Below are 24,040 nucleotides of genomic sequence, written 5' to 3' on the forward strand. Positions count from 1 at the left end.
AGAGAACAGGAGTTCGTCAACATGTCACACCGACTTGATGACAGACCTGTTGCATCAGAACATGAGGAGACAAGGAGTATGTATACGAACAGGCTCTGATACCTAGTCTCGGCATCTGGGAAGGCCAAAGATGTGTGGTTGTGACCCAGGGAAGAAGGAAATTGCTCTTTTATTGACCATGTGGTGGCTGTCCACCGAATGGCAGACAGCTGAATCCACCCCCCTTCCCTACACCGGAAGTGGAGCTGGGCTGGTCAAATGGTCCCTCCTCCCTGGGTCGCCTGTCTCAGGTATGCTTTGAAGCCTTCTTAGTGCCCTGCTGATGAGCTAGCTGTTCGGCCCGGGCTGTTGCGAGGCCTCAGCAGTCCTCGCAGGCCGCCATCCCCAGCGACGAAAAGATGAAGACTGCTGCTTCAGGGGTGCAGGACCAGGGCCTGACCCACACCAAGGCAGGATGTGTTTAATAGCCTCCATTTGCTTCTTAGCTGTGGAGAACTGCTGTGCAAATTCTTCAACAGTGTCGCCAAAGAGACCAATCTGTAAAATGGGGGCACCCTGCCCAGAGCCTGCACCGTGACCTTCGTAGCCCGGAGGGCATAGTTGGTCGCCGAGCGCAGTTCATGCAAAACCTCTGGGTTGGGACCACCCTGTATATATATATATGTGTGTACACTAATGTTTAAAAGTTTGGGCTTGGTATGATTGTTTAAATTTTTTTAAAATAAGTCTCTTATACTCCATTAATTTGATCAAAAATTCTGTAATATTGTGAAATATTATGACAATTTAAAATAACTGTTTTCAAATTATTTTTTTTTTTAAATATAGTCTATTCCTGTGATGCAAAGCTGAATTGGTGTTAAAGAAGTATTTCTTATTATTATCAATGTTGTAAACAGTTGTGCTGCTTAATATTTTCAGGGAAATGGTCATAATCATTTTCATTCAGGATTCTTCAATAAACAGCATTTATTTGAAATAGAAATATTTTTTAACATTATGAATGTGTTTATTCTCTCTTTGGTTTAATTTAATGCAACATTGCAGAATCAAATTATTAAAATCTTACTGATCCCAAACTTTTGAACAGTACTATGTGAGTGGCTGATGATGAATTGAAGATGAGGGTAGTTGCCTAGTCATTGTTTAGTCAAGACACTAAACACATTTTAGCTATTTCAGTGAACAAGAGCCATTGTTAACAGTAATTAAAGATATCTTTCCATTGATCTCCTTTACTTAAAACACCCTCGCTTTTTGTGAATAGGCCGCAGTCACCATCCAAGACAGTTGCTATGAAGTCCAGAGGCTCCTCCTCTTCCTGTTATCAAGCCCCTCCCCTCACCCACACTCCCGCCCACCGCCCATCACTCGCAGCAACCAGACCCTGCAGGAGCAGGAGCGTCAGCGGGAAGTGGAGCGCCGGCGAGAGGAGCTGGTGGACGTGGCCCGTCTACGGGGCACCCTGGTACGAGAGCGACAGCAGTGGGAAAGGGAGTGCCAGATGCGGCAGCTTCAGCAGTCGGAGCTGGAGGCATCACTGGAGCAGAGGGAGGTGGTGTGCCACCTAGAGGAGCGGAGACTGCAGTGTGAGCAGCAGGAGCTTCAAGAGCAGTTGCAGGAGTACCAGCAAAGCCTGGAGAGGCTGCGAGAAGGCCAGAGAAGTGTGGAAAAGGAGAAGGAGAAGCTGGATGCTCAGCTGGAGAGTTTGAGGCAGGGCTACCAGCAGAACCTGCCAGCTATGGTGATACCACTGGATGGACAGCAGACACAGGTGATGATCATGGGATTCTTTCTTTTTATGGAATATTGCCATGTTCATTATAAATGATTTATCATTATACACCATTATTAAAAAAAAAAAAAAGGTTGTCCAATGGCCAGACAGATTTCAATCTCTCCCCTCCTGCAACCTGTCTCTCACACGAAACAATCAAAGCAATCCGCTTGTTAAATTTGAGAATCTCAACAGCCGGTTATGAGCACTATTTATTTATTGCACACATAGCTAAGATTTTCTCTTGTCAACTGAGATGTCGCTATTAAGATAAAGGTTAGGATCATGATATACACCATGAGTGTAAATTAACAGTTTGTTGTTTGCTTTTAGGTTCTCATAGAGTTTTTGAATCTGGAAACGGTGGTCTGTGACATCAGACTTAAGCACATTAGCAAAAAACAATCCAAGCAATTACAATTTTCATGTTACTTGCTAAGGAACATTTTTTTTTTTTTTATGTCAGTTGACCTTTGGAACTTCACTTATGAGAAAATGAATCTAATGGTTTGAGGTTTGCTTGTATTTACCTGTGAAAATGAAGGTGGAATGACAAACTTGAACTGAACCCGATAGCTCAGAATATCAACCGTTTTTGTAGGCCGTAATGACTCGGGGTAGGACAAGAGTGTGATTTTGAACAGATTTTTGTATTTCCTGGCTGAATAATAGTATTTTGTTCATTTCCAATTAAAACTGAAACAAAGATTCCTTTATTGTGTACTATATCTTTAACAATGATAATTTTTTGAACACCAGCCAACTTCATATGAATGGATTAAATCATGCAGTGCATTCTATGTTTTTTAGAAGCAACCTCTAATGAATGCATTAGTTAAGATTGCTCATTTATCTGTAAGGAGCCAAATTTAGTTCTCCTTCTGCCTTTTAAGCCACATTTCTGAAAGAAATTTGTTGTAATTTGCACATTCATATTCTGATTGGTCAGTTCAGCAGAGAAGACTTTTGGCTGTCAGCCTTCTCTGGCTCTCGTACAATGATTTGAACTTGCTTAGACTACCACATGAAAGAAGAATCTATTTAAAAATACATCTTTATGCGTTTGAGTTATACACATTAGTTAGAGATTGATTAAAAGTAGTTTTAATCAGTTTATTTAGAATAATTTGTGAGGAAACTGGCTGTCTTGCCTCCTGTGATGGACTGCCACTAGTGGCACCAAGGGTGCTTTTGTTTTGCTTTTGGGACTTTGTAGTTTCTTCCTGTTTGTTCATATGCGTATATATGCATGTTCTCCGTATATGTTTGTGTATGTTTGAAATATTCCTAAAAGCTATAGCTGTGAGCTGTGGGTATTTCATAAAAGCCTTCGTGCACAGCGTGAGTCTGGAGACGCAGCTGTCTTCTAAACGCTGAAATATTTCTTTGCTCCTCTGCTCTTTCCTCATCCCTCCTTTACTCTGTTGCCAAAACACCCAGATAGTGATGTCAGAGGAAAGCTCTCCCAAATCCGCTCTCATTTGACTTTGAAGATGGAACAAAACTGTCAGTTAGGAATTCAAAAAAGAGAAGCTATATATTTTCTGTTTTTCTTGATCCCATTTGCTTTTTTTGTCTTGTAATTCCTTTCTGTCTCATTTTGTTGTTCTTTTCTCTGTTCCTCACATATTTCACCTGTTTTGTATACTTTCTTTCTCTCTTTCTCACTCTTTTGTCTCTCTTCTCTCTGGATGGACAGATCATTGTTGAAGCATTGATCTGTCCACCCAGAGAAAATTTTAATATTATATACACTACTATTCAAAAATCTGGGGGCAGCAAGATTTTTAAAAATGTTTTTGAAAGAAGCTTTTTTTATTATTTTTTTATTCTCACCAAGGCTGCATTTATTTGATCAACAATACAGTAAAACAGTTACATTGTGAAATATTATTAGAATTTCAATTGTTTTCAATTTTAATATTTTTGTTGTTGTGCTATCAAAGCTGAATTTTCAGCATCATTACTCCAGTCTTCAGTGTCACATGATCCTTCAAAAATCATTCAAATGCTGATTTGGTGTTCAAGAGACATTTCTTATTATTATCAATGCTGAAAGCAGTTGTGCTGCTTAATATTTTAGTGGAAACGGTAATACTTTTTTCAAGATTCTTAAGAGTAGAAAGCATTTTCACATAAATGTTTTGTGACTTTTTTTTAGTGTCATGTTTGATCCATTTAATGTATCCTTGCTGAATGAAAGTATTACGTTCTTTAAAATAAAATCTAAATAAAAATGAGTGGTAATGAGCATCCCTATTTCTTCAGGTTGTTCTTATTGTTTCTTAGCATGCATATTTCTCTCTTTCTCTCTTCTTGTCTTTGAGTTGAACAGTATTTTGGATTATTGGATTAAATTCAGTTACCAGTCCTCCCAAACATGCCTTTACAAATAAATAAGACTACGGTAGAAACCCAAACTCAATGGAATTTATAAGGTCCAAAGCCAATGTTGTTTTATCAGGCAGAGTCAAATCAGGTGTGGCAGGCCACTTAGGAAGAAAGCATTTCTTTCCTTCGACCTCTTGTACACAGGGAGGATTCAGTTGCGGTCAAACGTCTGTTGTTCACACACAGCTAAGCCTCTGATTCATTACCTGGGATAATGAGAGCAATTCATGCCTCATCAGTCTTTGGCCGTGTGAGGCAGTCTTAGCTCCAGCCCTTTTTACTGTGTGCTAATAAACAAGCTAAAGATTAATGATAATAGAAAAGCCCCTACCAAGGCAACATAATTAAAAACAGCTCTGTGTGCTTCATTCTGCAGGTCAGGGAAGTGATGTTTCATTTGTTCGTGTAGTTTGATCAGAATGATCAGAAAGTTGACAAGTGCAAGGGCGAGATGTAGGGCAGTAGTGTCCATCTGATGGCTCTCTGCTCTGGAGTGTCTTCACTAGATACAAAAACACAGCACTGGGGAGTAACTAAAACTACTTTGTTCACTAAACTACATTGTTCACTGGTGTGACAGTAGTTCAAGGGTTTTTCGAAACAGTGTAGTTTTTACAGTAGCAAGCTATTTTTATTTGATTTTTTTCAACAAGTAGTAGTGTAACAAAGTGCTACATGGCTGTAATATTGTGTTGCACAACTCATAAAGTCTGATCAAGTCTACAAAACAATACATTTGGTCTATTTAGTGTTTGACTCACTTATATAAATGAGAAGTTCTGCAGTTTCCTAGTTTTATTTACTTTTATTAATTGATAATGAAAAATACAGAGGTGGAGGCCAATATGCTTTTTCACTGTAAGATTCTTTTTTTTTTAAATTCAGCAAGGATGCATTAAATTGATTGAAAGTTAAAGTTATTTTTAATGTTACAAAAGAGTTCTATTTAAAATTAATGATGTTCTTTTATTGTATTTTTGATCAAATACATGCAGCTTTGGTGTGCATAAGAGACTTCTTATGTACATAAAAAAAACATCACAATGTCGTCTTACTGATGTTTGTGAGAAACATTTGTATCAGGATGCTTTCATTTACAGTGCTGTATGGAGGCTGGTTCTAGCAGTACTCTGCATTTAGACATCTTGTGAACACAGCATCAGTCTGAGAGGTAAAATCCTTTTCCAAAGCCTCTTATTGTTATCACTATTGCATGAATTCCCCCTCAGAATGACATTCATGAAATCATGACTTTAAATAGCTTGAGAGTGTGTATCCACCATCTAAGATGTGACCTTTTGGGGAGTATATTTCTGTGTCTGCCTTTAAGACTCTCCCACACACATGAACCATATAAAATAGATCCGCCTCAGGCCCAGATTTTATTCATTGTATTGCTTGTGAGGGCTGATTAGCACAGAATGGTGATTTTGAGCTTGTGGGTCAATGATTGAGTCTGGCGTTTGTTCACATGCAGCCAGCTTAATGAATGAGGAAAAGCGCAGGAAGAGAGGTGAAGAGGTACTGTATACCATATCATACTGTAGGCTCTGCTGTCAATATTCTAAGGTGACGCAGTTGTTTCTAAATGTGATCAAATGAAGTACACAAAACAAAACTATGAGAAAAAAAGAAAGGCCTCATGTGGAGGTTATTAAAATAATACAGTTGGTGCTAATAGAGGTAAGATGGAAATTAAAACTTAATTTAATATCATGGCTGACTAAAATGGCAGAGAGCTTTTTTTTTTTACTTTTATGTTCCCTGATTGCATTATAATTTAATTTTAGATACATTAAAAAAAGAGGCCTCTTTCTATACTTTTGCTATTTTTTCCCCCAACATATTCTCTTTGTTGATTTTATTTGTTATTGTTTTTCAAACTAACTCTCAGGATTAAACAGCTTATGCAAGTTTACTACTTCTATATGTGACCCTGGACCACAAAACCAGTCATAAGGGTCCATTTTTAGAAATTGAGATTTATACATTGATGTATGGTTTGTTAGGATAGGACAATATTTGGGAGAGATACGACTATTTGAAAATCTAGAATCTGAGGGTGTAAAATATTAAGAAAATCGCCTTTAAAGTTGTCCAAATGAAGTTCTTAGCAATGCATATTACAAATCAAAAATTAAGTTTTAATATATTTACATGATCTTTACTTAATATCCTAATGATTTTTGGCATAAAAGAAAAATCAGTAATTTTGATCCATACAATGTATTTTTGGCTATTGCTACAAATATCCCCCAGCGATTTAAGACTGGTTTTGTGGTCCAGGGTCTCACATGTTCTACATCATGACTTTAAAAGGTGGGGTAAAGTTGTGTGTCATTACACATAATCTGAAGGTGCAAAGCTTCACAGAAAACACACAAGGTGCTAAACACACCTTTCTTCCATCTGGGCATCACTTTTATTATATCATTTGAATGAGGTGCAACAGTATGTACCATGATTGCATTGTTTATAGATAAGATGTTTTGTATATATTGTAGTTATATGTGAGTGATGTGCATGTCTGTCTTTCAGGACGCTGGTCACCATCACCTGGGTGGTCAGGATGCGCATGGATCCATTTTTGTGAACGAGGCTGTTCACCTGCACTCAGGATCTATAGGATACTCGGATTCTCCCAGTGCTCAGAACAGTCTCAATTCACTCCTGGCACGATCCAACCACAGACAGAGCTCTGCTGGAATATCCGATGGTCCTGCAGGGCATGAGAGCTGGACTGGAGGAACAATGTACTCGACCCCTCTGAGAAGTCTAACAGATATCCCAAACAATGGTAATGTTTTTACTGCAATCACTAATTGATATAAGAGTCTTATGTCTCAGAGCGAGTAGTTTTTATTTATTTTTCATTTATGCTGCACTTTCCTCACTCCTAAAAATAATAATTATATGCATTTATTTGATCAAAAAGATAAAAAAAATCTTAATATTGTGTTTCCTATATTAATATATTTTAAAATGTAATTTATTCCTGTGATGGCAAAGCTGAATTTTCAGCATCATTACTGTGTCACAGGATACTTCAGAAATCCTTCTAATATGCTGATTTGCTGCTGAAGAAACATTTATTGTTATTATCAGTGTTGAAAACAGTTGTGCTGCTTAATATTTTTGTGTAAACCATAATATATTTTCAGTAATATTTTCATAATATTTTATGACTCAAACCAAAGGGTAAGAATATAAACTGATGAAGTCTGGCTCAATGTGAATATAGCCTCATGACGTAACACTTGAGTTAAAAACCACACTCCAAAAAGTCATACATTACAAATAATTGGATGAGCCTGTTGAAATACCTGTTTTGACATTAATAGGCAACTGTAAACAACCTATAGTTAACTGCACCAGGCACATGGTGACACATCCAAACAAATTGCTACCATTATAATCAACCAAGCTCTTCATGCAAGAAGTTTCCAAAGTGCAACACACTTTGGAGTATGTGCTATAGTTTTCTGATTTAAAATCATGTCACGGATATACCTCAATATAAAAGGTGTTGCAGAATTAGAGAATGATTGGAACATTTCTGCTATTTTATAGGTGCCCCATAGTTAACAACATAGCAGAAAGTCAAGCTGGACTTTTTTTATATATCTTTGGCCCTTAACTATGCCATAGAAGCAAAAGAAAGATTTGATTTCATCGCATCAACTTGCGAATCGTTACTAAATCTTGTGTTGCAGCAGTGAAGGTCGATTTGCTCTTTTTGTGTTGTTAATCTGTGTTTAATAACAAAGATTCATCCTCACTCTATCACACACAGATACACATCTGTCTCAGCGATCAATTACACCTCTGTCTATTGACTGTCGGGGGAGACAGTGGCGTGTGAATCAAGGGCCTCCAGCTACGGGAGACTGATTGGAACATTGATCTAAAAAATCTTTACCAAACTCATTACAGAGTGGCCTGTCATCTTACGAGGGAGGGGAGGGGGATGAGAGGGACAGAAACTTATTCGTCTGTTTTTTACACATGAGCTGTCCGAGTTGTCTGTTTAACATTATGAATGGTCTCTCTCACACATGCACTTTATCGCTGTAATGTCAGAAGGTACTTGTTGAACACTGAAATGAAATGCAAGTTTTTACAGGTGGATATTACTGTAAATAGCACATCTTGTTATTTACTTGCTTTAAAGGTTCTATCCTGTGTTTATATTGATTGCCTCATTAACTCTCTCTCATTATTGACAGAGCGTGCACAAGGGTGCATGTTTAGCTAGATTAGGGTCCCACTTCCTAACTAATCTCATCATCTATAGGGTTTTATTTACCATATATACCCACAATGCACATTTACTACATTTGTTTACCTAGAATCCCCTGCTTTCTACAAGAAAACTCCATAACACTGCACTTAAGGGCTGTTTAGCATGGCTTAGTTATAGCATGTGCTGGTAGTTACATGTTTCTAAATTTTATGTATTTATTTATTTATACTAAATGTATTCTTTATACTTGATCAAAAGTGACAGCAAATACATTAATAATGTTATAGAAATGTGTATTTCAAAGAAATCTTTTGAACATTCTACTAATCAAAGAATCCTGAAAAGAAAATGTTTTACAGTTTCATCAACATATTAAGCAGCACAACCTTTGCCAACATTGATAATAATAATAATAATAATAAATGTTTCTTGAGCAGCAAATCAGAATATTAGAATAATATCTGAAGGATCATGTGACACTAAAGACTGGACTAGTGGCTGCTGAAAATTCAGCTTTGCCGTCACAGGAATAAATTACATTTTAGAATATATTGAAATTGGAAACAAGTTATATTAATTTGTAATATTATTTCACAATATTATGGTTTTAAATGTATTTTTGACCAAATAAATGGAGCCCTGGTGACCAAAAGAGATTTTTTTTCAAAAACAATAATAATTAATTGAATTAAATCCTAAAATGTCTAGGGCCAAAAAAGATTATGCTAATGACACACGCACATGCTTAAACCGATACGTGAACAAAGGAGTAGACCTTCTGTAGAGCTAAACACAGGTGAAGGTCATAATTAAATTAGTGCTGTCAATTAATAATTATAAAAAAACTAATCACACATTTTTTCTCCCTGAAATTAATCGCGATTAATCCCACCTAACATTAAAGTTTTTAAATAAATTTTTTTATTGCAATAATTTCACATCCTATCTTCAAATTAATGTAGAAACAACATAAAGACAGTATATTTTTAATATTTGTAATATATATGACTGAAGGCAAGTATAACTGATACCAATACTACTGATATCTCTATAAAATAGTTTTTTCCCTAATAATATTTAACCATTGACTATAGCCATTCAACATTACAGTATAATTGAGAGCTATCAATTTTAACATTATTAGACTTAAAAAAATAACAACTTCTAATTTAAATGAACTTAAAACTTCACATAAACCCATTATAGTAAATGTCATATGTAGCTACCTGTGCAGTAGGAAATATACAGAAATTGAATAAAGTTATCAAACACTAAATTCTAAATGAAATATAGATGAATCCTTAAAGCTACAAAAGCTATTGATTTCCTCTTTTTTTCTTTTGTTCTGTGATTAACAGACATCACAGCAGCTGGGTTATTAGGTTAATTTGGCTGCTTAATTTTGGATTTGACACGCATCGTATTTTCTCACAACTCTCTATCTTTTCTGACTCACTTCAGGTCTTAAAGTCTCGACTAATGAGCTGATGAGTTGAATCGGGTGTTAGATGAGGGAGACAGTGCTGGGCTGCTCCAGGACAGTTTTGAAAGCCACTGCATTTCAGAGACATCACAGTTCTTAAATCTGACTCATTTATAACAAATACTTACATACATCACGGTTTTAAGGCAGCTTGAATCGCCTTTTTGGTAACTTCATGACTTAACTGATGACATTACTATGACATTGCATGCTCGTTGTTTCTTTTGCACTTTAATATGAAATGGTATAGGCTACAGCACGCGGCGCCGCTTTTGTGTGTGCAGCTACCAGCACAGTATAATGGCTGACAGGACAGGAAAATTAGTTTTTACTGACATATGGCCTGACAACATCTCATCTGATTGCAGTTCACTGTTGTTCTACTGAAGCTCCCTCGTCACCTGTACCTTTTCTGCACTTGCTTGAATAGCACCTGGCGCTGAGGCGAAGTTGGAGTGCGCATCTGAAAAGTCTCCTGTTTGATGTGGTCGTAAACATGTTCGCGTTCATTTTGACAGCACTAAATTAAATACATTTTTGTGTCCACAATGGTCATCATTCACTCAACAAACTGAAAGATCTCCTCACAGTCTGCTGTACCTTCAAACTGAACATTTGTTTTTTTAATCGATCGTCTGTCGTCTGTCTCACCTCACTCTTCTCGTCTGTCTCACCTCACCCTTCTCGTCTGTCTCACCTCACCCTTCTCGTCTGTCGTCTGTCTCACCTCACTCTTCTCGTCTGTCGTCTGTCTCGCCTCACTCTTCTCGTCTGTCTCGCTTCACTCTTCTCGTCAGTCAGCAGGACTCACTCTCCTAACTGGAGAAATGAAATCCGATCTGTGATGCGACTGTCGTACGGCACGCTGCATTGAGCGTTTAGTTTTTAATTGTAGAGTCTGTTCTTTTACTGAACTAAATAATTTTTATTACTATAAAAAATCTAAACGATGGTGGGGGTCGGTGCCGCGGTGGGCAAGTGACGTAACCGGTGTTGCGGCATCACCGTCAGCACTGTCTATCGTGGCAAGCCTAAAACAAACTTCACATAAGCCCATTATAATTTAGCTACCTGTGCCCTTCAGCCAGTAGGAAATATACAGAAATTGAATAAAGTTATCAAACACTAAATTCTAAATGAAATATAGATGAATCCTTAAAGCTACAAAAGCTATTGATTTCCTCTTTTTTTCTTTTGTTCTTTGATTAACAGACATCACAGCAGCTGGGTTATTAGGTTAATTTGGCTGCTTAATTTTGGATTTGACACGCATCGTATTTTCTCACAACTCTCTATCTTTTCTGACTCACTTCAGGTCTTAAAGTCTCGACTAATGAGCTGATGAGTTGAATCGGGTGTTAGATGAGGGAGACAGTGCTGGGCTGCTCCAGGACAGTTTTGAAAGCCACTGCATTTCAGAGACATCACAGTTCTTAAATCTGACTCATTTATAACAAATACTTACATACATCACGGTTTTAAGGCAGCTTGAATCGCCTTTTTGGTAACTTCATGACTTAACTGATGACATTACTATGACATTGCATGCTCGTTGTTTCTTTTGCACTTTAATATGAAATGGTATAGGCTACAGCACGCGGCGCCGCTTTTGTGTGTGCAGCTACCAGCACAGTATAATGGCTGACAGGACAGGAAAATTAGTTTTTACTGACATATGGCCTGACAACATCTCATCTGATTGCAGTTCACTGTTGTTCTACTGAAGCTCCCTCGTCACCTGTACCTTTTCTGCACTTGCTTGAATAGCACCTGGCGCTGAGGCGAAGTTGGAGTGCGCATCTGAAAAGTCTCCTGTTTGATGTGGTCGTAAACATGTTCGCGTTCATTTTGACAGCACTAAATTAAATACATTTTTGTGTCCACAATGGTCATCATTCACTCAACAAACTGAAAGATCTCCTCACAGTCTGCTGTACCTTCAAACTGAACATTTGTTTTTTTAATCGAAGTGCATACATTTGAATGTTACCTGTCCTATATATGAAGACCTTAATTGAAGTGCTGGTTAAATCAACAAGCACTGCTTTGTTTAACTTTTCAGTCAGAGGTCAAGACTACAGCCTCACAATAGTCACCGTTTGACCTTCACTGTTCAAACAGTGCTCAGCTAACAACATTACCTGACATACACAAACATTCGGAATGGAGATAACGAAATTGGGTCGTAGTTGAGAAGCAGGTAATTAAATGAGAGGGATTCATCAGCTTCATTCACAACATCACATGAATGTAAATGACATGTGATCGCATTTGAGCTGGACCCCTTGTGTGGATTAGATTTTTTTACATGAATGTAGTAACATGAAAATGAACATAATAGTTTGCTCAAATATTGCTCAATTTCCTTTGGTCAAGCACAAAAGGAGCTTCTGCTCTACATACAATGAAAAATAGATGGTCTCAAAATTGTCTTTATCAGTGAATAATGACTTAAATTTCACAAAGCTAGTAGAAGACTTGGAATGTATCACACAAAACCACTTCTGTGAGACTTTAATGGTACTTGTTTTGTCCTTTGCGGAGCTTTGCATTATAAAATATCATCCACCATCCAAAATCCTCAGTTGTATGCAAAACATTGTGTTTCACTGAAGAAAGAAAATGATGGATCAACATGAAGAAAAGGATGAATAATGCAAGTATGGTGTCTATTGATGACGCAATAAATAATAACATCCGATCTTGTCTTCACAGATGTGGGTCAGCTCAGTCATGTCCAAGAATCTTGGTCAGCCGGAGTAACAGAGGCAGGGCTTCATCAAGCCAACGTCCTGCTCGTCAACCAGCCTTTTGTTACCATGGAGACAGAGAACAGAGATACTGATGGAGAGGAGAATATTGTGTATCTCTGAAATGAACAAACAAGCTTTGGTTGGTGTTGAAACAAAACATTTGGACTTGGATTTTCAATTTGAGATTTGGGCCAGGATCTGATCCCACTCCTTGTTTTTGGATTCTTTCTTTAATCTTTAATCAAACTTTTGGCCTTCTGTGACATTCTCCAGACTTCATAGCACACACTTTGGTCTGTGTGGGAGATGGGGCTTGTCTGAGTGGCTGTATTTTGCTTTATAGCCTGGAGCCTGCAATGACAGAATCAGGTTAGGCAGCTTCAGCACACGTTTAGTCACACACATACAAAAGTCCCCCACCCACATTGCTGCACAATGAATTTTTCTCCAACTGTCCATGCCAGTTCACATCAGGATGCAAAAATACTGACCCTTTCTTTCAGTAGATGAACGATGATTTGGTTTATAAAAGCATTCGCCGCCTACTATATGAGTCAGGGTTATGTATGCATGTGTACGTGTTAGAGTAAGGAATCAGATTGTCACCTTTCAAATTCAATCTCTCACATTTGGAAACTGGTTTCACATGTGCATATGGAGGATAATTTGTAATATGCGTCCTGCTTTACTCTTCTGAAATAGTTCAGATTCATTGGTGCTCATGAACCATTGCCTATAATGTCACATGTGCAGCAAACGTCTAAAAAAAAGATTACAAACTGGCATTCAAAAATATTTCTTGATACTTTGGGTCATTTTTTGCCGTGTTGACCTAAAGGCTTTGTTCACACATGTTGTCGGTTACACTATCAACACTTTTTGGTCATACATAGGCAGGCTATATTTTTGCAAATTGCATAAATTCAGGCCTGCTGTCATTTCAGTCACACTAAAAAAATCTCAATTCAAATTCAAGCCATAATTGTTATAAAAGAAACAACTACAGACCAGTAGCTGTTAATATGTACTTGAGTTAAAGTGACAAGAATTCAATGTGTATTTGCTTTTTTAATGGCTTATTCTATTGAAAAACAGATTTCACTGCGCATGAGAACACTTGCTATTCTTTGTGTTTTGTTTCTTCCAATGCATAGACCTTATTTATTGTTGATATTTTTAAGGAATCATTTTTATGTACATAGAGCATGTTTTGTATAATTGTTGTATGTAGACGGGTGTATCAGGTGTTATATGTAGTAAATGTTCATACATCAGCTTTTGTGTTTTTTCTTGTTTTAAACCGTTTCCATCCATTTTATTGGCATCATGATATCTAATATTCACAATGGTGTGTTTATGTACATAACTGCTAGACCACAGCTCCAACTAGATATGGAAAATTCATTGTCGGTACATTTGTATCTACGCATTTTTGAATAAGTACGGCAATTTTGATTTCATGTTGACTTTAAGATAATTAAACGGGAGATTTAGTCTTAGTCAAGTTGGCCTTTTCACAGTGACAGTTTATGTCATACAAATGTAACAAATAAATATCAGAATTGTACAGGTACTAAAGCTTGATCTTCTTGAGATGAATATATCAGACTGTAATTGCAAATGCAAAACCTATTTAGAAATGTTCTTTCCATTTTTGCAACAAAGGCATTTAGCTGCACAAGTAATGTGAATAGTATTATCATTTTGCCAATTCAAAACTTTAGAACCAATTGATTAATAATCCATACAGTGCAGTCTTTCAGTAGTCTGTAAAAGTGCTGTACAAGATTAAGCACATGCTGCTTGTCAAATAAACTATGCAAATGTGTTTGTTTTTACCTTTGTAAATTTGAACATTCTCACCTAAAGGCTAACTTTTTAAAGTTGACCTTTTGTCTGTATAGGGAAAAAGCCTCACTGCAGATACTACTGCATACAATTATTCTGTTTAAACCATACTGTCAGATCTTTTTAGAATCTCTGATTTGTTACATATTCCGAGTGATTAGAGCAAAACCTCAATTTCTCTTTTTTTCTTTCCCCTTATTATTTAGGGACCTCTAAAGGTTATTTGTACACAACTCGTAACTAACAAAGTCAATATATACCACCGCTGAGTAATGCATCGGTGCGTGGGGACATTAGCCAACCATACAAAACACCTCCCCATGGCACCGTAATGACTTTAGGAGGAGTTCCACTGTAAACCTGTCATTCCAGCAAATAAATAACAGCCATTAACTAGTATCCCACCTATGGCACTTTTAAAGAAGAAACCTCTTTCCTGTGCGTATTCTACATATTACTTTGACAGGTGTGTTAATCTCTGGACACAAAAGTAATCAATATAAAAAATGGCTACTAGGCCATTTTAAATTTTGTTCTTCAGTTTTGAAAGTCTAGATATGGCAGCAGAAAGAAATGTTACAAGAAGAGGCACCGTTATGGGAGGGAAGAGTATGACGGGCATAAGGGCCCTCCAAGACACTGATGGGCCCCAAAGTATTATTTTGTAATTGTTTATTTTTATCTTATATACACAAACATGTTGCATCCAATAATAGTGTACTAAAACAAAATTAAAATCGGTAAATTATAGCAAATGAATGGTGAAAGTGAACTTGTTCTCCTGTCACTTCAACATACAGCACGCTTTTTCTTTATTCACTTAAACCCCACATTCTACTGCACTAATGTTTTTGCGCAGCTTTGTTTTTATATGTAAACATGTCATTGACTTGTTTCATTTGTTTTGTTTTTCATCGTTTGCCGTGTCTTGTGCATGAGCACTGTTTTAGGATGCTGTCAACTTAAAAACGCATCTCGATACCGTTTTTTTGCACTGCCCTGCTTGTTGTTTGTCTCTGAATTCCAGATGCTATGAGTTGTGACATTGCTTTGAAACATGGCTGAAACAGTGACCTATAATAGGCTATAAATATCATGTATTTATAATTTATAATATAGAGATCAGTGAGGGGAAAGCAAGTCGTTAGCAAATGATGTGAAGTTAACGCAAAACATTTACCTGTGAAACCATGTATAAAAATAAGTGTCAGAACTGAATATTCTTCATCATCTTTAGGGCTGGGCGGTAAATCGCGTTTGTACGATATATCGATATATATTTTTTACTAACGATATGATATGAAGGTGACCTTGATATGACCTTTCATATCAATATATATGCATACAGTAGTTGGAAATGAGCACATCTGAATGAGAAATAGCGGAAGACAGAGTTAGCTGCTGCGGGGAAAGTGCATAATCCAATGTGGAATGAGTGGTTATGAACGAATGAATGAAATGCATTTGTCCGTGTTTCACTCCGTCTCGAATCGCGCTCACGGAAAGCGCTTGAGAAACAGTGTCTCTTCTGTGACTCGGTACGCTTTCAACTTGTTTTTTTAGTCTCGAGCAAGACTGTACGACATTCACATTACATGATTTGATTGATTTTTACGTAGACAGGGCGGTGCATTAAAAGAAATGATCATTCATGTTTTCATAACCGATGGCCAAATTCAAAAACGACACTAAAATGAAGCCATCTTTGAGAGCAAGGAGGCCCTCTGGTGTTTCGGGGCCCCTACGCAGCTTGCATGTATAGGGTGGATTGGCTCTGCTAATTAAGTTGTAATGGGGTAGCCTAATCCAATTAGTCTTTCTTTCTTTCTTTCTTTAGCCTATAGATTAGTGAATTTAACTTATTTTTTAAGAAGGAATCAGATGTTGCAAAGAAGGAATTCTTTTTTTAAGAAGGAATCAGATGTGCAAAAACATTAGTCACATTTAAATCTAGACTCAAAACTCATCTGTTTAGCTGTGCATTTATTGAATGAGCACTGTGCGATGTCCGAACTGATTGCACTATATTGTATGTATAATAATTTTCTATTTTTAACTGTCTTAAATTAGTTTTAAATCAATTTTTAAATCATTTTCAAAGTTTTTAAATTCCTTGTTTTATTCTTGTGATTTTTTTTATGATTATTTTACTTTCTTTTATGTAAAACACTTTGAATTACCATTGTGTACGAAATGTGCTATATAAATAAACTTGCCTTGCCTTGCCTTCTGCTTTAAGAAGCATTATATTTGTTTTTTAAATTAGTAACCCTTTTTGCACATAGGCCAAATGTAAAAAATACAGAGATATATATCATATTGCAATTCAGCCAAAAACTTCTGTGCTATTTCTGGCTTGAAAGTGTGACATGCCTGACTAACTGGCAATATTAATGTGTCTAAAATAATGTAAGAACCTCAATATGAACTTGTTGAGCTATTGTATAAAAGCAATATCACACTCGCAATTGTGCAGGCATCATGACTGCAGGTGTGATATTGCTTTTATACAATAGTAAAAGCATTATGGCTGTGAATACCAGTACGCAGATAATCAAACAATATTGCTTGCGTGATATTGCTCAATTGAAAAAAAAAAGATTTATACTTTGTGGGTGTCCGTTTCTGATGTGTTTTTCTCATTAAATCTTTGTGTTGGGTTCAGAAAAGGTTGGAGAGATAGATATGTATACATTTTTTTGTCATGTAACTTTTGGTAACCTGCGTCGGCATCAGTGAATCACACACTGACACACATCTGCACACACCGCTCCCTTCAGCTACAAAGGAAAGCCGCATCCCTGTTTACTAAACACATAGTAATTACATACTCACATTACTGAGCTTTGATGCCGAGCAGAGGCCTGCAGCCATCACACACAATCAAGTGTTTAGTGCTCTCGCACTCTTTCATTTCTTACTAATCCCTCCATTTCTCCATTCCCTCTTCCTCAGGGAGTGTCAGTGCTGTCTTTCATCACCTGACAGAATAAGGCAAGTACTTCCCAATTTGTCCTTCTTTAAAGGAGTCGTATGATGCAATTTCAAGTTTTCCTTTCTCTTTGGAGTGTTAAAAGCATAAAAAAGGTGCATAAAAAAGATCTGTAAAGTTGCAAAGACTAAAGTCTCAAATCCAAAGAGATATTCTTTATAAAAGTTAAGAGTCAGCCACGCCTACCTAAAACGGCTCATTCTAACACGCCCCCACATGTCTATGTCACGATGTGGGAAGATTTGCATAACGCCGGCCAAATGTTCACACAAAGAAAGAAGGCGTAACTTTTATTCTCGCTGTAGTATTGTTGTTGCCGCCGCCATGTCGTGAAGGCACTGTATGTTTCGTTGTGAAAGCGAAGCTACTTTATTTGGCCTTCCAAAAGAGGACGATATCCGCTTCGTCATGCCTGGAGCTGATCCGTGCTGGTCGCTGAGGAAATACATCAACTTCACGCTGTGGATCGCCGGATCGGCTTTCACCGTGGACGAAGCGGAGTCCAGCCCGGGGTCGTCACATGTGGTTGCCGCAACCCCACCGGCCGCCGCTCACTCAAGCCGGCCTCCGCTCACTCTAGGCCTCCGGCGTCCGCTCACTCTAGCCCGCCGTGTGTGACGCTGTGTTTTGTTGTCAAAGCGAAACTACTTTGTTTGGCCTTCCAAAAGAGGACACGACTAGAAATCAGTGGTTAAGTTGTATTTACAACACTGTTCCAGAACAGTTCAACCCAAATATTCAGATGTGTGCTGCACATTTTATGGAGGACTGTTTCCTGATCCTGGGAGAGTAGACTACAGGCTGTTCTGACTCACAGTCTGTAAGTACGTTTTTTATATTTGAAGAATTTGCCACTGATGATTCAAACGCGAGTTTTGGGCAGTGTAGAGTAGGGCTTGTTGTTTGTCATTTCTCCAATCACAAATGCAGACATGGTTTTATGTTTACGCGGCACGATGCAATGTAACGCGTAAAAAGACAGTATAAGTCATTATAATCCGTAATTATGTCCCCACTGGATGCAACAATTGCCTCGTTTATAATGGGTTCTAATGTTTTTGTCTCATTGCTCCGGCCGGGACATGGCATCACAATATGGTAGGGGCATAACATTTCCGTCACACGCTTGAGGTATTCGGTCAATCACAACACAGTGGATAGCTGGCCAGTCAGAGCACACCTTGCTTTTCAGACTGATGAGCTTTGTAAAAATCGACGCATTTCAGAAAGGCAGGGCATAGAGGAGAAACAATAATGTACACTATGTGGAAAATAATGTGTTTTTTAACCTTAAACTGCATAAATACATTTCATTACACCAAATACACCAAATAATGTTATTTTTAGCAACATCATATTGCCCCTTTAAGCCCTCACGAACAAACACACACACAAGCACATATGTTATCGCCTCATGAGCTCTGATAATTAGAGGATTCAGGTTTTACTGAAGGCCAGTAACTTTAGTCTGTGTGTGGCTGATAGAGCAACATTTTTAAGTCTTTTGTCCCATGTGAACAATGAAAAGTCTCTGTAAATCTGCTGCTGGTGTCAAAACCCGTCATTATGTCTTTGTAGTGGCGTGTGAATGGTGTTTTGTACAGTAATAAAGTGACACTGTGAAAGGTGCTTAGGGAGTGGGTTTTACCACGGGTCAGCGGAGCACTTATACACACACATGCAGATCTTCATCTGAAGTGTGGCATGCTGAAGTAGATATCTCAAAAGAGTGTCACTCATGTTAAATCCTCCAATCCCTAAAGCCTCTGAGTCAACAAGACACTTATTCACTGTATCAATTTGAAGGCCTGTATCTGTCAAAACTGTAAAAGTGACAGTCCACAAATACACCCAGCCTTCAGTCAAAGAGAAGCCTCTGTTCTGGAGCTGTCAGCACAAATACACGCACACGCGCACACACACACACACACACACACACACACACACACACACACACACACAAACAAACAAAAAAACAAACTGAAGTGCATGTACTTTTCTTCAAAAACATTCCATGTATTATTATAATTTTGAGGGGATGTCAGTCAAATAAATTCCAGGGAATGTCAGAAAGAGGTTAGAGAGAGAAAGAAAGAAGTTTGTGAAGTTATACGGCAGCTGTGGTTCTGGTTGGGTTTAATTCGGCCCTTTACAAAACCTGCTACACACACAGTGCCTGTAATTGATATCGTTTGGCTTTTGTGGCTTGTGTGGGTGAAAACACTCGCACATATTCAACCTTTCAACATGTCACCACTCTGAACAATCACAAACACACGCACACCTGTCATCACTTTGTGTGTGTGTGTGTCACTAATGACACTTTTTCAATGGCTCACTACAGCCAGTTTCCAAGGGAGATAAAAGCACAGAGTATTATTGCCTCTGTATGATAGTGTGTGTGTGTATGTGTTAATCTACAGGAGCAGTGTGACCTCAGTAAAGTCTCAGTAAAGTGTGGAGTTGAGAGTGTGTCTGTGTGGGGGGTGGGTCCTTCACAAAGTCAGGCTGTGTCAGGGATAAATGTGTTTCTGTGTGTTAGAGAGAGCCTAGTTGAAAGGATGTTTTAATAATGTTGGTGTGTGAGTGTGTGTGTGTGTGTGTGTGTGTACACGGAACAGCAGGGCAGTACTATGAAGTCTGCATGATAGAAGATGAAGTTTCATTCTGCAGTTCAGCTGACTACAGTTATTACCATCCCTGTCGACCCACCTGCTCTCTCAGCGGTGAGCTTCTGGAGGCGGCTTTGTTCCCTGAAATTACCCCACTGTGTGTGTCTGCGTGTTGACACCCATCCTATATCATGCCTATTGTGAACGAGTATCTCGAAAGAATGTGCATGTGACTTGTGCTTTGTCTTATAATGAAAGGTTCTTATTTTATTCAGGCAGTCACAAGGGCAGCAGCTAATAGCTGTCCCGATTGGGCTGTCATCAGAACCCATCCCAGCTTATTAGAAAGTACACACCTCCATCTGTCTTCATTAGGACCAGCACCCCTCTCGGCCCTGTGTCCTCATAAAAATATCCTCCAACATCCAAAGTAGTAATGATGCCACATTTCATACTTTACCACCGTGTCCTTGCTCTGCAGTGTATGCACTTGTGTTCTTGTGGCTCAGCCTTGAAATGTTATTTCAAACCCTTTTCTGAAAAAAAAAACAATGAAACTTTTTATATTCCCAGGTATGTCTGAATCTCTCTATAGCATGCTTTTAGAGTGTACTACAATAGCAAGCAAGCAAACAAACAAGGTTAGAGTAGGAGTACCCTGTAAACATCTGATGAGATTTAGTTTTTGTCTTCACAAATATATACTACCATTCATGTATTTTTGATTAAATCACTGCAGCCTTGGTGAGCATGAGACTTTATTTTTTCAAAATGTATGAATGGTGTATACTTTATTTTCCCCTAGTAAGAACCTGCATAAGACAATATACATAGATATGATACTATATGTATAATGCTAATTTTATTTATTATGATTTGATTAGATTATGGACATTATGACAAACTTTGTTCAGTGCTATCTGCAAGCGTGTGCAACTAAAGAGCAGAAATAGCCCCAAAAGATCATTAAGCATTAACAAAGTGGAAACAATATCTCTGTGCATAGAAGTAGCCCGTTTTGATTCTTGAACCATTAACCCCTCATAGCTCATCAGAGGATGACCACAGCTGCATAATGTGAACAAAGAGCACACACAGACTTCTCTGCTGGAGAAAAAACTATCCCTAATGCTATGAGTCTAGAGAATAAAAGAAAGAAAAAATGGCCAAAACAGTGAAATTTATGTATAATTTAGCTAAACGAACTCATCACTTTTGAATGTGTATTTAGATACACACATTCTGTCATTATAATCATGAATCAGAAGGACTAGCAGCTTTTAAACTTAGTGTCAGTCATTAACGCCCTGCTGTGTGTGACCTTCAAGCAATGCTTAATATCACTCATGAACTCAGCGATCTACAGATTGCAGCTGTAATAAAACATTACAGCTCCCCAGCTTACCCACACACCACATCACAGCAGCGTGTAATTCAGAAACTGCAGCTGGCTGTTAATAAATTCTCCAGATGATGAGAATGCTTAATGATGACATGGTAATTGTTACAGACAGTGACTTGAAATTTTATATACATTTAAATAGATCTTAGTAGTAATCAATTGTTAAGTGCTATTTGTACAGCAGTGCATGAGAAAAAGTCTGACTGGGATAATTCCATTTTGTACAACAATTCCGAACTTCCAGTCTGATGCTGAACATTGTTAAAATGAGTGCTCATACAGGTATACAGGACTATTTAAATCGTTCCACTTGTCTGAGTTTGTTCCAGATGGCTGTGCATTATTGGTGGGGATCTTTCAGTGACTCTTTTCTGCAGGCTACGATGTTATACCAGTAGGTGGTGACAAGTGAACATCTTTATAAGTGAGTCTTCAAATCATTAATTTAAAATAGTCATTCTAAACCACTGATTCATTCAGGAATGAAAAAAGTTATTTTGAAGGAGGTATTAATTCATTCCCCTCATAGCTCATCAGAGGATGACCACAGCTGCATAATGTGAACAAAGAGCACACACAGACTTCTCTGCTGGAGAAAAAACTATCCCTAATGCTATGAGTCTAGAGAATAAAAGAAAGAAAAAATGGCCAAAACAGTGAAATTTATGTATAATTTAGCTAAACGAACTCATCACTTTTGAATGTGTATTTAGATACACACATTCTGTCATTATAATCATGAATCAGAAGGACTAGCAGCTTTTAAACTTAGTGTCAGTCATTAACGCCCTGCTGTGTGTGACCTTCAAGCAATGCTTAATATCACTCATGAACTCAGCGATCTACAGATTGCAGCTGTAATAAAACATTACAGCTCCCCAGCTTACCCACACACCACATCACAGCAGCGTGTAATTCAGAAACTGCAGCTGGCTGTTAATAAATTCTCCAGATGATGAGAATGCTTAATGATGACATGGTACAGACAGTGACTATGAAATTTTATATACATTTAAATAGATCTTAGTAGTAATCAATTGTTAAGTGCTATTTGTACAGCAGTGCATGAGAAAAAGTCTGACTGGGATAATTCCATTTTGTACAACAATTCCGAACTTCCAGTCTGATGCTGAACATTGTTAAAATGAGTGCTCATACAGGTATACAGGACTATTTAAATCGTTCCACTTGTCTGAGTTTGTTCCAGATGGCTGTGCATTATTGGTGGGGATCTTTCAGTGACTCTTTTCTGCAGGCTACGATGTTACACCAGTAGGTGGTGACAAGTGAACATCTTTATAAGTGAGTCTTCAAATCATTAATTTAAAATAGTCATTCTAAACCACTGATTCATTCAGGAATGAAAAAAGTTATTTTGAAGGAGGTATTAATTCATTCACTCAAAAGATTCATTCAAACCACTGATTCATTCAGGAACAAAACAAGTGACTGTCTGTGAGTGAGCCATTACTGAAAATCATTCGGTCAACTGATTTGGTCAGACATACTGATTTATTCATCACTACTGTGCGTTGCTTGGAGACATTTGATTATACTTTTACTTTGTTTTACTCCGCCAACCACCAAAATGGCTCCAAACAAAGTAACACAAAACTATTGTATCTAAATAGTCTTGTGTATTGAACTTTTGCTTTTTGTGCAACAACCAATGAACATCTAAACATCATCTGATATTTGGAACAGTAGCACTTTTGCGATTTTGTTTAAATATTCACTTAGATCTGTTTTGATCAACCCGATCTCATGAAAGTGCGTATAAATAGTACGCCAAATAAAAACTAAAACTCATGGTATTGATACGCAAAAGTGGACTTTGGCGTGTATATGCTATGCGATGGGTAGGTTTAGGGTTGTGGGCAGTGTTGGGCAAGTTACTTCCAAAATGTAATACATTATATATTACTAGTTACTGTCTTTTGAAAGTAATTAGTTACATTACAATACTAATTTTAATTTTGGTGAAGAGTTACTTTCACCAAAATATCCACAGAAGTATTATAAAATGCCACAATGTAGTTTATTGCTGCTCATTCTACATCCAGTGGAGGGTAATGTGGTAGGTCTATATAGCATACAATTATAAAATCATATTTAGATGCCGGTATGTAGGTCTACATTAATGTTACGTTGTAGTTTAGGTTAAACACAGATAAGCAGAAACCACATTATTACATTCATAAATAACACCGGTAAATAAAGCGAAATGTTATAATGTACAAACAATAAACACAATACCTAGCCTATAGGCAAATTTGAACGGTTTCAGAAGAAAACAAGAATGAAAAATATAAGTTGCTAAACAAGCCAAAACGAATTAGGCTAATCAGTGGCGGTGCTAGGGCGGGGCTTGACGGGGCCCATCAGAAACTTGCTTAGTCCCAGCACAGCCCCCCCCCCAAGGATTTCCTAATAATGTTCCCTTATTTTTGTGTCACTTTCATTAACGTTAAAACAATAAACATTAAAAAATGCCTAATATGTGGCCTATAAACGATTGATATTATGGGGGAGGGGTCAA

At 37.6% G+C, this 24,040-nt stretch overlaps 1 protein-coding gene across 4 annotated transcripts in view; it reads left to right on the forward strand.

The window, feature by feature from the left end:
- The window catches only part of LOC107596179 (rho guanine nucleotide exchange factor 28-like), an 83,454-nt gene extending 70,672 nt beyond the window's left edge, over positions 1–12,782 (forward strand). For all 4 annotated transcript variants that reach the window (XM_016286855.1, XM_016286857.1, XM_016286856.1 and 1 more), the window contains 3 exons: positions 1,268–1,774; positions 6,707–6,965; positions 12,610–12,782. In XM_016286855.1, the coding sequence (XP_016142341.1) occupies positions 1,268–1,774; positions 6,707–6,965; positions 12,610–12,767 (924 nt within the window). In that variant the 3' untranslated portion in view covers positions 12,768–12,782. The remainder of the gene's footprint in view (positions 1–1,267; positions 1,775–6,706; positions 6,966–12,609) is intronic.
- The last annotated feature ends 11,258 nt before the right edge of the window (positions 12,783–24,040 follow it).

The sequence above is a fragment of the Sinocyclocheilus grahami genome, unplaced genomic scaffold (assembly GCF_001515645.1).
Source record: "Sinocyclocheilus grahami isolate Dianchi unplaced genomic scaffold, SAMN03320097.WGS_v1.1 scaffold215.1, whole genome shotgun sequence".
In the NCBI taxonomy this organism is placed as follows: domain Eukaryota; kingdom Metazoa; phylum Chordata; class Actinopteri; order Cypriniformes; family Cyprinidae; genus Sinocyclocheilus; species Sinocyclocheilus grahami.